Here is a 15,681-nt window from a genome sequence, read left to right as displayed (position 1 = left end):
TTGATGCATATATTCAATAGGCTACAACTCTATTTATAATAGAGCTAATTATAATAGGGAGACAAGGTCGGTGACCTAAAGATGATACAATAAGAAAAGAAGAGAAGAAAAAGTATGTAGCTAGAAGGAAGAAGATAATGAAACTATTTTTGATAGATTACGCTAACACAAAACATGTATAAAAGTAAACTAATTATTTTTACGGACAAGTATGGATACACACAATGCAAAATTCTGAATTCTAACCCCTCCTACTATTCCCTATAAATCGTGAATTTGGCATCAATTCACGGTCAGATGCATTCCCCTTGTACTTTAGCGTTATAAAATTCTGATCTCGGCTGATTGCTCTTTTATCCGTGAACAAATTATTTATTTAACTAAAAACTGCATCAGTTCTTGATACTGCCCACGATTTACTGTATGTATTGAAAAAGGGTAAATCTCTTAGTTTAATGTAATGATACGCGGTACCCCTATTGTTTAATTATAGTCTTATGGTACCCTTAAATTTACTGATAATTATCGTTGTCGTTAAGTACTAATGCAAAGAAACAAAATGTCAATTTTGCCCGCTTTTTCCTCTTCCATGGATTAGCTTCTCTCGCTCTGACCTTGGACGATTTACAACGAACTACAGTGACCTACGACAACCAGCGACAGGTGGTTTTGCAGCGGTGACCCTTGGCTTCTCTGGTTCTCACTCATTCTCTCTGTTTCTCACGAAAACCATTTTCGTTCTTTCTCTATTTCTCAATTTCTCTCGTTCATACCTACAACAATTTACTGAGAACTACAGTGACCCACGGCGAAACTACAAGAAACATGAACACGTCTTGTTTCAAAAACGATTAATTAAGGAGTGCTGCAGAGAAAAATTATAAAGATTACATGCCACATAACCAAAGATTTACTGGAATGATTCATCGGGAACAGGATTCATGCCCACTGTATGAATAGCTCGGTGATGGGAAAGCTGGTCTGCTCATCGCCACAGAGACCAAGAAATGAGTGGAAAGAAGCATAACTAGTAAAGTTTCTCATCTTGTTTTCTGCTTATTCTGTCGTTGTTTTCAGTTTGCAGGTAGCGAAAACCCTAACCGTAGCTTTGGATTTTAATTTTTGTGAACAGAGGACGGGAACTTCTGTCACTGTGAAATAGGAGAAGAAGTTCAGTTTTGTTGGCGGTCTCGTATTACTAGTTTTGGGGATTGCAGAAATAAGACGTAGTTGAGCCCTAACATCAGAGAGTTTCTTATGACTCTTAGTAGAGAGGACTCCTTCTGAGTACAAGAAAGGTGAGTCTTTATTCAGTTCTTTTCTTTTCTTTTCTGAGTCGTGGTTTATGTTTTGATGGAGATTCGGAGGTGAAGTAACCCTACTTTTACAGGAAACGGGCTAGCGCTACTTAGTACAAGAAAAATCGTGAGTTCCTGTTGCAGTGTGTTTGGGATTTGATTGCTTTTGTTATTTGTGAGGTGTTATTTGGCACAAGGGGAAAGCTGAGAATTACAAGCTGTCCGTCACCTAATTTATTCATCAGTTTCTTTGAACGAATTATTGCAGTTTTGAACTATTCTAGATTCGTAAACCTTTAATGGCGGATAATAGGAATGGATATGTCAAGGCTCCAAATGGTAAAGCTCCGGTTCTCTCATTCTCTCCATTTGAATTTTTTTTCTCCTTTGCCGGTGAATCTTTAATTGCAGCGGGGGTTTTAATCACCGGCAATTTCCTTTTTCCCTCCATCTTTCTCCTCTTTTTTCATTTCTTTCTCCCCTGTTCCGCCACTGCCGCTGCAACTCGAACCAGCGGCAGTAGCAACTTCCTCACTGTATGACAACCGGATCTGAGTACCTACATCAAAGCGGCAGATGAGAGATACTCAGGTCTAGGTTCCTGTTGGGATATAGGCTTGCTGTTTAGATTTGGGCTTCCGAACACTATTTCTGCTTTTGCTTCTTAGACCCTTTTGGACTCGAGGGAAGTTGAGCTCAGATGAGCTTCTGCCGATAATTTACAGACGACAACAGTGGTGGCGATGGCGGCGGAGAAATAAGGAGTGGAACAGTTGCAAAGTGGTTTAATATAGCTGCCGCCGGGAGGGGGATGGTGAAGAAGAGAGAGACGAAGGGCAAAATTGAATTTTGAAAAAAAATTTATACATCATGGTGTGGCAGGCGTAGAGGTAGGTAATTGTCAAAAAAAATTGCAAAACAATAGTTAAACAGTATGGGTACCGTGTGGAGATAATTTAACAGATTTACCCAAAAAATGTATTTCTACATTAAATGATGCTGTGAGTACAAGTTGATTGCTAGTGCGCTTAGTGTATGACAGCTTCATCTCAAATTGCTTTAAGCGTAGGGGCCCTACTTCCCCAGGCTAGAATGGAACGGATGATTCGTTGATTCAGTCCCCGGCAAAAAACCGTTAAATCGATCAATGATTTATTAACCCAATCGGTTGAATCATCGACCCATTGGTCTATAAAATGGTTTTTAGGTATTTTTTTATTTTTTTAATTAGAAATCATCCAAGCAATTAGTTATGTTTTATCCTAATCTCGGTCCCTGACTAAAAATCGTTGAATCGGTCAATGACCTATTGACTCAGATAGTCGAATCATTAACCTGTTCAATGGTTTTTGGTCACTTTTTTATTTTTTTAATTTTTGTTGTCAGAGCGAGCCATTTGTTCGAGCCGAACAATCAAACCATCGACCCAAAAACCAATGGCCAGAATAATTCCATTTTTAGGTCGTATGAGTTACACACTGGAATGACATGACACATATGGTATTGCTTAATGGACCTCACACACTCAAATTTTTTGCTTGTAATTTTTGTTGTCAAAACGAGTCGTCCGGTTTTTTTATTTTTTTTAATTGGGAACCATCCAAGCAACCAGTTCCGTTTTACCCCAATCCTGGTCCCTGGCCAAAAGGCGTTGAATTAGTCAATAACCCATCGACTCGAGTGGTCGAACCGTCAACCTGTTGACCAGTTCAATGCTTTTCTTATTTTTTTAATTTTTGTTGTCGGAATGGGTCATTCGTTCGAACTGGACGGTTGAATTGTCGACCCAAAAACCGATGGCTAGAACAGTTCCATTTTTGGGTCTTATTAGTTACATGCTCGAATGGCATAATATCATGGCTTTTAAAATCGACCAGAGACCAAATCGGTTAGGGGTCCAATTACTGGGTCGAATGGTCCGACCATTCGAACTAAACAGTCAGCCCTTTCTAACAAAAAAATAAAAATAAATAAAAATGGTCAAAATTACTAACCAACCCAGAGATTGAATCAATTAAGGGTCCAGTTACCATGTCGAACAGTCAGCCCATTCTAACAAAAAAATTAAAAAACTAAAAAACTGTCAAAACCATTCCAAAAGTTCGATATCTAGTTATTAACAATATTTATAATAACTATTATATATTTATATAGTTAAGTAATTATATATCTAATTATATATATATATATATATATATATATATATATATATATAATATGCAAAAGAATAATGAGAAAAGGTTTATCCAATTTTATTCATGAAAAAAGAAACAAAAATAAGGAAAAACTTTAGGCTGTATTTGGTTGTAGTATAATTTTATTTGCACCAGTACAAAGTAATATGTAAATCCTCATTTAATTTTGTTTTGGCTTTTACTTTATTTTGCTTCATGTCTTAATTTATTTCATTTTACTACATTCAAACAAGATAAACTAAATTTTGAAACAAAATAAGTCAGAATTTACACCCAAATCATGTGCATTGTCAAACTTTTGCATCAATGCAAATTTATTTGTATTGCAACCAAACACAGCCTTATGAGTGAAAATAGTGATGCAAATGGGCTTTTTGTGATAGGGTTCAGGTCATAATTGTCAAGGCGATGCCTAGGTGGGTGATTGTGCCCATGGAGGCTCACCTCACTTGATCGTCAAGTAACTTTTTATATTCTGTTGTAAAATACTTCTATATTTTTTATTTTTTGAGATTATGACTATAGACATTATTAAACTAAAATATTCATTTTGTGGGCTTATATACAAATTTATTTTTATTATTTTCTTATTTATTATAGTTTAATCACCCCAAACATTGCTAATTACCCTTAAAGAGTTCAAAACCTGAACCAATAAGTAAGGAATAATTTATAATTTGGTTTAATCAACACATTTTCTTCTTTTTCCAAGATTCAGCCTTTATATTTTGAATTTTCTTTTCTTTCTTCTTTTTCTTCTTATAAATAGATTGATTTTATATACTTCAACATGAAATTTATACTTTCCTTATGAAAAGTATGGATAATTATTTAAAAATATACAGTTATAACCTAGGATACTACCAATTACCCTAAGATCTATGGTTTTTACTTAAAAAATCCATCACCCAGGCCTTTAGGCACCCCCCTTGTTGCCTAGTCTTGCCTTGGCACCTTGAAAGCTATGGTGCAAGTAAAAGGAACTTTTTATATTTCTCAATACTCTGGATGTAAGCCCATCAGAACACTGTTTGATTGTAGGTAAAAGGGGATAAAATAGATGAAAATTAGAAGGAAAAGAAAGTGGCTAGAAAGTAGAGATCTTTCTATATTTGTTTATACAGAAACAAAAGTAGGAAATAAACCATCCAAAATTTTCCATCCACATAATTCATTTGGATATATTGACATTCTTTCTTTGCAATTAAATCCAAAAATACAAAATTAACTCCATGTGGATCAATTTTCACTCACCATAAAACATTTATAAATCCTAGTAAAGTAAAGGCCTTCATAGCTAGAGAACAACACCAGCTGATCATAGAGCTTTTTCCTGGCTTAGATGTATCCTCCTTGCACCTGAAACACTAGAGGGAACTCATGTTTTTCTTTATTAGCAAAAGATAATTTTATTTGAAATTAGGGTTAAAATAAGGTTTTACAGCTTTATGTATGGGATTAAAGCTCCCACACTATTACAAATTTTTGTCCCACTTTACATTGCTGTCCAAAACAATTATTGCCTTAAAGCCCCTTGTTTAGCAAGATAATCAGCTAGCCCATTTGCACTCCTAACCCATTTGAATTCAATCTCTACCTCTCTTTCAACCTTTTCCACTTCCTTTGTCACTTGTTTGAATGTTCATGGAATACTTCTATTGTTTTTAGCCAATGAGATGATCACCTTGGAATCCCCTTCAATCTCAGTATGCCTCATTCCTAGTTGCTTAGCTATCTTCAACCCTTGTAGCATTAACTCATCTTTTAGAGAGTTGCCCATGCCAATCGGTCCAGAGAACAAAGCTAATATTCTTTTTTCAGAATTTCTGATTACTCCCCCAATACCTAATAGTCATGGATTTCCAAAAGAGCTTCAATCAAAATTCAGTTTAAACCTGTTACCATCTAGAGGTTTCCATCCTTACTTTCTCTTTCACTTTTGTTTGTGCTACTTCTGTCTAAGATCTTATAATGTCTATGATTGAGAAATCTTGAAAGATATGCATAGATCTTACCCAGTGAGCTACTTTAACTTTGATGGTGTCGATTACCTCCTCCATTGTTCTACTCCTATCCAAAAATACTTTGTTGTTCCTTTCTTCCCAAAGAGAGTATAGAAAAATGCTCAATGTGATGCACAAAGGAGCAAGATAATAATAGGTGTGTTAGGGTCTCACCACTTTTCATACAAAGGGAGCACATGTGAGGAGAAAGGCATACAAAAGGCCTTCTCTGCAACATATTACAAATATTTACCTTGAAGAACAAGAGAAAAGGCCATCCTAAGAGCCTTTCCATCTTTTGGAATCTTCCAAGGATGGATGAACTTGTCCTATTAGGTCTAGTAATTGAATAAAAGAGTTATATTCATTTTCCCTAAGGCCCCTTCTAAAACCCAGATTCCAATTAGCCCCATTTGGACTAGGATTTCCCAAATTTCTTACCGTTTCCACTTTAAAATTTGACAAAGTGTAGAGGTCAGGAAAAGTGTCCTTAAGTGGACTATCTCCCACCCAAAGGTCTTCCCAGAAACGAATTTTATTACCCTGGCCCACATTAAGTCGAATGGAATTAAGGAATGTCAGGTAAATTTCATAAATTGCTTTCCAAGAAGAAGCGAAGAAACATGAAGGGTAATTTTTGCATCCAAACCATGAATACTCTCAATGACTTTGTGCCATAGCTTGTTTCTGTCAAAAGGAAATCTCCACAGTCATTTTCCTAACAAAGCTAAGTTCCTGAGTGAAATATTTCCTATTCTCAAACCCCCTTGATCATTGGGCTTTCTAACTTGATCCCGATTAATCAAGTGAACCTTCCTCTCTTCTCCTAGGTCCCAAAGTAAATCTCTCATGTATTTTTCCAAATTCCTTGTTACTCTACAGAGTATTATAAAAGATGAAAGGAAATAAATAGGGAGGTTTGCCAAAGTGGCTCTAATCAAGGTTATCCTTCTACCAAGAGAGATATAATTCCTCTTCCACAGCTAGCTTCCTAGAAAATCTTTCAATGACCGGCTTTCATAAACCTTTTGACCTAGAATTGCCTCCTAAAGGTAACCCCAAGTAGCTCATTGGCCAATTTATAATCACACCCTAAAATCTCTACGAATCTATGGAGTTCCCCTTCTTCTAGATTGACCCCTATAATGCCTATTTTAGTCCAATTTATCCTTAAACATGTCACCCCACAAAATTACCCAATAGCAATTTTAGGTTTATCACCCCTTCCTCATTACCACCCATGTTTGGAACAAGGCATATCAAGAACTATACAAGAATGGATCATGCATACAACAATTAAAACCTGTTTATAAGCCAAAGGCTTATTCGTTTCCTCTTAACTCTTATTTCTTAAGAGGAACTTTTTAACTTTAAGAGAAAAATGGTTGTTCGTTTTCTCTTGTTTCTTAAAGTTCAATCATACGACTTTTTGTTTTTCAATGATGCCCCCAAAAAGACAAACAAAAACTTTCATACATGGGGTCAAAAGGGATATTTGATAATTTTCAAAATTCAGAATTCAAAATAACATTCTTTGCATTCAAAGTTTAAAGAAAATAAAAGTTCACCAATACCAATATACCTCTTAATGTAATTATTGCATTTTCATAAGTCAAACTTCAGAGCAAACGATTGGCCCTAATGTTTGTATCAAATTTGTCCAATTTAACATCTACTTCTTTTTGGTTGTCTTAGAATCCCCACATTGTAGCCCAAACCAAGAATACCAAAATTTTACATTCATTGAAAATATCAATAAACATGAACAATGTATTGAAAACCAACTAAACGTTGAGCCGGAAACTGGAAAGAACCCGTTTCCAGTTCAATAAAAAAACCCATTTCAACCGTTGGTCATCTGGGTTTAACCAAAATCGATATTTATTTACCATATTCCGGATGGTTCATAATCATATTTGGCAACTGTAAAGGGGTCCTGTTCTGGCTGAACCCAGTCAACAAGCCAATATAGTCCAGTTTTCAAAACAATGAACATGAATACCAAGGGAATGTTCTGTATTGTGCTCTATACGTGTTGAGTGTTTCAAACCACTGGGCCGTTCTGTAGTGTGGTTGAAACCACATGTTTTGAAACACCACACCTCTGGTAGTGTTCTGCAAGTTGTGGTGTGGTGTGTTATGTTTTGAAACACCACATCTCTCGTGTTTCAAACCACGAGAAATAAGCATGTTAACCAAACCAGCAATATTTTGGAGTTCTGGAACACACTGCTGGTCCCAGCACTAGAAAAAAAAAAGCATAAAAGAATGCCCAGACATCAAGGTGTGTTCTGGAACCAGAGCATGGTACTGAACACCACCCAAGTGTAGGTGCAGTATACGAAGATTAACTTAATCCAGCGTGCAATTCATGAATGTCTTAGAAATTAGGTAACACCAAACAAGATAACTTCAAGAGTCTCAAGCTGAGTTAGAACACTTCAATAACATGAGTTACAGAAAATAACTAGAATGTTATGTTTCTACAGACATGACCAAAAATAATACAGAACTCAAGTTGTTAGTTACAAAAACCCATGAACAAACAGGATGAATTCGACATCTTTCAGATTTTTTAAAAAGTCTACCACGTTCTCCTGATACAAAATTTTCAAAACCAAAAGAACCAAACCATCGTCAAATAACTATCTTCAGAGGCATATCTCAAAAATGGAAGGTACTGTGCACCATGCTTTCATTGAGGTCAAAATATCAAGAAATGAACAAGTGCCAGCACAAGAAGATGTATATATTACCAGTATAACACAATCCAGTTTGTCCAAATAAACCCTCTATCACAATTCATTTCTCTGTTCCAGTATGCCTCCCACAGCTACCATTGATCTGTAAACTTGAAGTATTTTGAAGAGCAATTCTCACTTGTAAATTTCAACACCCAAATATAGAACACACCCTACAATAGCAATTAGTGCTTCTTTTGGTTTTGGGCATTTTACAAGGCGCATTAATAAGGCCATCTTAAAATGGTAAAACATATTATCCTCCTGTCCTTGTACTTTCAGAAGTTGTCAATGCCTCACTTGATGGAATGAATCCAGTCCCATCAGAGGCCGTACTCCCCCCAGCATCATTATGCTTATGACGCACCTGCTCCATCTCTTGGCCAGGAAACACTTCAGATTGCAAGGAAGGAGCAATCTTGTTTACATTTAACCATGTTAGTTCCCACAAGCCATCCCCACCTAGAGCACTTCTGTGCACAAGAATCTCCTTTGTCTTCATAACAAGCAGGACATTCTTAAGGAGCTCAGGGACTAGTTCCTGAAGCTTCTCACTCCTCTTCCCCCTGACTTTAGCCTTCATGTATTTCTCCATATGGTTAAGAACCCCTAGCCATAGTTTGCAAAATGTTTTATCCTGTGAGAGGTCATGCAGTAGTTGTAAGAACACTTTTGCCAAGAGCTTCATTGCAAGGATAAGGGTGCCTTCCATGTTTCGATAATCCTTTGGGGAATGCCCCTGTGCAATCTCTAGCAAGTCATCAAGCATAGTGAAGATGACCAAATCAAAACACTGAGACCACAAAGAAAGTGAAAGGGATAACCCCTCCACCCCTGTCAAGCATCTCTGCAATGATAATATGGCATGGTTCCGGACCTCTTCCCTGGGATCCAAACACACCTTTCTCAGTCCTTGCACCAACCTCAGCCACATCTCCCCTATATCATGAAACAATTTAGCAGCTCCCTCCCCTGCAGTCTCCTTAGTCTCACGTGACCACTGTGCAAGACAGGCAAGGGAGCCTGCCATCAGATCCAATGCACGGATAGATCGCTCTGCCTGCCCTACTCGAGATTCGGCAAACTGTCTTGATGCATCAATACAGAGAATGTAATTTGCTGGTGAGAGATGGGCACCATCATACATGATAAATATTAGTGCTTCAAATCCTGCTTCTGAGGCATCTGGATGACGAGCTGTGATGGAAAGAAGGGAAGTGATAGTCCGCCATCCAATTTGAGATCTAATATGAGTAGCATTTGCTTTTACAAGGCGCATGACTTCTTGTGTTATTTGTTCACAATATGCATCAGCCACCCGGGCATCAAGCTTCAACACTAGTTGCAGTGACCTAAGAAGTTCATCAGCCAAGTTCTCTTTATATGGAAGTAACCGCTGGCATATCCGCAGGAGTCCAAACACAGCCTTCTCCACCAGTGCACTAGGCATCATAGTCGACTGAACAATGTTGGATATGTGCTCATACACAAGCTGCCAGAGGAGAATGATTCGGTCACGGTTGTTCAAAGTTATTGCTATCAGCAACTCCAAACAAAATACCGCAGTATCTTCATCCTCAGGAGAGTTGTTTCCCTTCTGAGGTCGCCCTGCAGCCCAGATGAGAGCTCGAGCAAGATAAGACAGTGAATCAGCTTGAAGAAATTTGCTCTCTGTAAATATGCTATCAATATGGCATTTCTGGATTGTCTGAAGAGTCCGTTGATGAGCTTCAAGTTGCTGTTCAGTAGGTTTTGACCTTGGCTCTTCTGTGTCAAGAGAGAGAAGCTGGCTGAACCGGCCCATCAGCCCCGATGATCTCCGAGGAGTACCCATGGAAGGCATCTGAGATGCAGATAAGGAACTTGTAACAGGTTTCCCTTGGCTAGGATCAGAGCAGAGTTCCAAATCATCAGCAGCATCACTGGCTACACGAGCCGGAAGAAGACCAAGTTTGTGTAACCTTAGGATGCAGTCCAAGATATTTCTCCATCCAGTGCGAATATAATCACCATACCTATTTGCTATAGTGAAAACCGTTACAGTTGCCATCCTAGCTTTTGTGTCATCACCAAAGGCTAGAACAGGTTCTTCAACAGAAGATGGGTTTAGGAGGGTTGTGAACTTACAAAGAGACACAACAAGATCATCCAATACATCTTCCAAATGATGGCATGCTGAAATCTTTGCAACAGCCAAAAAACCATCCACACATGTTTGGAAGACTTCTTCATGCTCTGCGTGATCAAACACCACTGAGATAGCAGCAATTGTTGGACCTGACATAATCGCAAACATATCATGGTCCAGGAAGGCTCTAGAATCACACATGATGAATGGAGAAGTCTTGCTGGATTTTCGCATTAGATCAACCCATCGGCTAGGTGTCATCTCAGGGAAACCTGCACCTTGTTCCGGGGTTGTCCGGATCTCATTCTTGCAAATTGAGTGGTACAGCTCCGATAGGAATTCTCGAGGGAGATCATTTCCACCATTAATATGCCGATTGTTTCGGATGAAATCCTCTTCAGTCATCTTCTTCTTAACCTGTACATTATGCTGATCTGTGTTCAGCATTATAAGAGAATAAGACAACAGGAGAGCAGCATCTTTGTTGGCTAAAATCTGTGGTGATTGCTCATAGTATCTCTCAGAGAATGCCTCCAGCACCCTCTGAATTTTCTGCGACTCTCCAGGCAACCTAAAAGTTTCTAAGAACAGCCGCAATGCAGTATCCAAATTCATATCTTGGAAATCAAAAGTCCCAGCAAATTCATGAAGCACCTGAACACAAAACTCATCATGGTTTCCCAGGAAATCCCCAACAAGATTCTTATCTAGCCCAGCTGTATACCTGAAAAAGCAAGCAACACTTTGGGGATCAAGCTTATCAGGCAAAAGATGAGTCCCTTGAAGAAACTCTAGGCCCTTTTTTGGATCCCGGTTAAAATGATCAGCACCCATCATCAACCTTTTCTTTATGTACTTCCTTCGACGGACAAAAGGAACCCAATGATTAGGATCTGCATAGTTCTCACACTTAACAGTCCAGAATGGGGTATATTCCTCAAGTTCTGATGAAGCCTGTACAACAGGAGACCCATTTCCTATCCTCTCAGCCATTCCCTGAATCACAGCAATCAGACCATCCAAAGCAAGGATGTGCATCGCAGACAAAGGGCAATTCACTGGAAATGCACTTCTTGATAATAGGTTAGCAAGGTCTTCAAATACATTACTGCAGGTAATGTCACAATCAAAGTTGGCATACATCTCTGCCATAAATGTCTTCTGCCTGCAGAAGTCAACAAGAGCCTCCATGACAACTTCCTGCTGTTGGTATGAAGCCCCATGCCTGCTTTGTGCTAGCCTCAAAATCACACAAGAAAAGAAAGCCTCAAGTTGTAGTTTCAACTCACTACGTAAATGGAGATACAGATTGAGAACAATACTACATACCATTGACAGAATCAATGGACTCATTGACAAGCCAAACTGCATGAGATTGCGGAATAATTCATCCTGTATCAAGGACAATAATTTAGGGTGTTTTCGGATAGAGGGTCCACCCAATTCAATGGCCGAATTTATCAGTCCTAAAGAAAAAAGAGGCACATCTTCGTCAAAAGCCATGGAATTTGATCTAGGGCCCATTCCAATATGCTCAGCAATATTTAACAAGGAACACAGAAAGTGAAATATCTCCACCATGCAAGGGACTCCATATGGCTCTGTCATGAGATTCAAATCATTTGGAGAAGCATCCTTCCCATTAACAACCCCAATTGTATTTTCGTCCATCAAGGTTCCAACCAAACCCATGGAAGATTTTGAAGCAAAACCAACAGAAGGAAGTTGACCATCACTTTCAGAACTGCCATTTCCATTATCTAGTTGTTTAGCCCCAAAACTGTGATCCTTTTCTGGTCCACAGACCTGCATGAGAAACAGTCAACCTTGCATATTAAGAAAATATCTAATCAAAACTAAGCAGCCATATATACTCATTGTTGAAATGCCTTAGAGGGTGATATATGAGCTTCCTGCCAAGATAAAAGCATTTCCCAAGAGAAAATAGAGTTTGTGATTTCCTAATGTTAAGAAACATATCACAATTATCATTTGCATTTCAAAGAAGATATCATTTTTTCTTTCTTTGTATATGCATGTGTGGGCAGGGGGGAAGCATTTGAGAGACAAGTAGTAACATGACCAGTCTCATATTTATCATCAATCATGTTTCAAAATGAGTTTAAGTTTCATTCAAAAGGCTTCTCCCTCTGTAAAAAGAAGATTCAAAATAAAAAGAGAATTTTCTATGACTACTATGCTAAGAAAGATTTATGGTTAAAGCACCCCAACCTATTCAATCAACTCATTATACAAACTCTTCATTTGCACTAAAAAATGCCACCTTCAAGATGTGGACCAAAAATCTATGTCCATTAAATGTCACTACCATCTATTGCATGGATTCTCTTTCTGAACTGAAATCTCTTTTTTTCAGGCAGATGATCCATAGATTTCCAATCTGTGCCAAACGTCAGAGACTTGTTGACAGAAAACCCATGCCAAGACATGTTGAAAGCACAGTTGAACACACACACAATGCATATACCTTTAGTTTCTTTATTTTTTTAAAAAAAGGTGACTATTATATTCAAAAGAGAGAGAGCAAATACAAGTATACATCATGCATTAGCACATGAATATATGTACATGCCTACTTACAAACAACTATACATTTGTATTTATACATACAGCCATGTTCATTATTCTAGGTTTTCAGGCCTTTTTGAGTCTGACAAGACAACCTTTGTCCATGCTGAAATGTGTCTGTGTACACATCAAAAAGTTTTCTCTAACAAGCAGCTTATGATTTTCCTAATCAGCATTAAGTTTGGTCTAAAAACCTATTTAGAGGTGGCCTACAAAAATTTAATCCAGATTGATGAGCTAAATATCTAAATAGATGGAAATGTTTAACTAATGCATCAATACCTCTTGTTTGACAGAAGACATGCCTCTAGACAGTGAGCGGTCAGTATTGTCAATGTCTGGCTGGTGCAAGAAAATACACCGAACAAGTTCATGCATTGTGTGCCGAGCTATCCGCTGCAACAACTCACCTTTAGTTCCTGCTTGATGAACTACACGGAAACATGTGTTTACTATGGTGCAGACATGCTGATTACTCAACACAACCGATGCCTTACTTTTCATGCATGCCAGGAGAACCTGAAGTATCTTCATCAGTACCACTTCTTCTGAGGCAGGATCAGTCACCTCAAATCTGCAGCTTGTCACAGCATCAACTACCAAATGCATTGCATCTTCAACATTTGTGGTATTTAGATCAATTACATCAAGAGTAAGTATTTTGTAGACGGATGACAAGGCAACACCAGTAATTGGTGCACCAGTTTCATCCGATTGAATCACATCCAAGAAAGGCTGGAGGTAGACAGCTGGATTCATTGTATTCCATTGATGTTGCCATGAAAAAATTTGCTTCCTTAATGTCTTTAAAGACTGGATAAGAGAGTGCTCAAGCTGATCATCCCCCGCCATATAACGACCTCCCCACCTTACATTTCTTCTCATGACAGCCAGCACAGCACCTACTTCTGAATTCACCATACATGCTAACGCACCTCTGTTAGATGTAGAATCATAGTCCTCAGGCTCTTCCTCAATTGCCTTGATTCCTGACTGCAGCTTTAAGCGCCCCATATTTATAATAAATTCCTGATTAGAAAGCCAAATGATGAGCTATACTAGGAAAGCAATGTAGAAATGGCACAAGAAGCTGGGTGGTGAATCATTCCCTGCCCCTTAAGTAACATAGAACAGATAAACCACAAATCTCATTTACTCAATGGGATAAACAAAGATCAGAATAGTAGGAAGTGAGAAAAGTGAATGAACACGGAGAAGCATACTACTAGGGATGTCATTAGTAATCAGTTTGAAGTTCCATTCTTCTAAACAATTTTCTTTTAGCACTACCTCTGATATGGGTATTACCATTACACAACCTATTGAAACAAACTATTCAGCTCTCCTTTCTTGGCATATTAACTGGCATTGTTTATGATTTTATCACGAGCAAAAAAGATTAACTAATAAATTCCATAAACATGTTGCGAACATCTTCTGACAAATCTGTGCAACGTTATTGATGGAATTTTAGGGAATTGCGAATCAATTAGGGAATATTATTTAAAATACCAACATTGAAATTTTCAAACAATGGTTTAAATAGCGCTTCAAGCGTACCGAGAAAATGAAAAAAAAATGGTAAAATTCCAATAAAAAGCTATAATAACAAAGAGTTTAAATCGAAAAAGAAAAATAACAACCCTTCTGCATGGGTTTACATTCGTGGATAACCTGGAGAAAGGGGGATTGAAGGAAAAGAATTCGGAAGTAGAAGCGAGCAAAATCTTAAAGATGAAGATCTATAGGTCAAAAGAATCAGATCTCAGATGAGAATTGGGAATACAATGTGGTTTGCAAACATGAAAGGATTCGCATAATTCAAGCACATATATTAAATTATGAACCTAAACTGAAAATGGAAACAAAAATGAAGCACAACAAAGCTATTTGGCGAATCTAGATTCGTGGAAATGAAGAAGTACAACAAAAAGAATTGAAGAAATTTGAAGGAATTAGACGAAATCTGATGTCGTAAAATCTGATTGAGCAAAGAACTGACCTTTTTCTGAACAAAACCTCAGGAGATCGCCCCGACGAGACCGATCGCCCCGACAGGACCCTAACCTGAAAAAGAACTGGAGGGGAAGCGGAATTGAGTTGATTAAGCTTGGATCGTTGGCATCGACAATTCCACTTGGGCTCTTTCATTCGGCCTCGCGCGTCCTCGGAAGGAGAACTCTGAAGGTTTGTGGGCTCTCTCTTATAGTAGATTCATGGGCTATTTTCTTGATAGGCTAATGGGCTGTTCATATCCACTTTGTATTGGACTCATTCATGGGCTGTCGCGTGCATTCCAAATTTCCAATTGTTTTGTTCATTTTTTATTCTATTCTATTGAGAAAATAATTATAGTTTTGTTCCTTATAGGACTTGAGAAAATAATTGCTAGGGCAAGATTATAGAAGACAATAGAGGAAAATTCTTGTATACTATTTTTATTTTCCCTTTTTCTTTCCTTGAAACAAAATATATAGCATGCTTTCAATTTTCTTTTGGTTTTTCTGTATAAGAAAAAAATTCTCAAGCCCTCTTTCCTAGTTTCCTTTAATTGATAATTTTTTATTTTCAAAATCAAAATAAATAAATAAAGGGGAAATCTATGATGCGGGAAAGGTATGGTATGGAAAGAGTTTTGACCAATCAATACCCACTCATGAAATTTGATAAATAACATCTTATTGACTATCATGTTTATGATTACAATTTATTATTCAGTTGTTTTTT

The 15,681-nt window shown here is 37.8% G+C and overlaps 1 protein-coding gene and 1 long non-coding RNA gene across 2 annotated transcripts; one reads left to right on the top strand and one right to left on the bottom strand.

Annotated features, from left to right (window-relative positions):
- The first annotated feature begins 355 nt into the window (after positions 1-355).
- On the top strand, positions 356-1,576 carry LOC148843610 (uncharacterized). Its single transcript, XR_016103800.1, has 3 exons — positions 356-1,030; positions 1,133-1,298; positions 1,391-1,576. It is a non-coding gene; the product is annotated as an uncharacterized LOC148843610 (long non-coding RNA).
- Positions 1,577-7,903: 6,327 nt separating this feature from the next.
- LOC148843609 (ARF guanine-nucleotide exchange factor GNOM-like) lies at positions 7,904-15,131 on the bottom strand. Its single transcript, XM_088959829.1, has 3 exons — positions 14,957-15,131; positions 13,237-13,983; positions 7,904-12,171 (listed from the first exon to the last, which is right to left on the bottom strand). Exons 2-3 carry the CDS (start codon positions 13,966-13,968, stop codon positions 8,494-8,496), a joined length of 4,410 nt encoding a protein of 1,469 aa, XP_088815955.1. The 5' UTR covers positions 13,969-13,983; positions 14,957-15,131; the 3' UTR covers positions 7,904-8,493.
- Positions 15,132-15,681: the final 550 nt, after the last annotated feature.

The sequence above is a fragment of the Nelumbo lutea genome, chromosome 8, assembly GCF_056320005.1.
Source record: "Nelumbo lutea isolate HS-2025 chromosome 8, American lotus-T2T, whole genome shotgun sequence".
Taxonomy (NCBI): domain Eukaryota; kingdom Viridiplantae; phylum Streptophyta; class Magnoliopsida; order Proteales; family Nelumbonaceae; genus Nelumbo; species Nelumbo lutea.
Note: the sequence above shows the minus strand (reverse complement) of the source record. Positions and strands in the feature narration are given on the sequence as shown.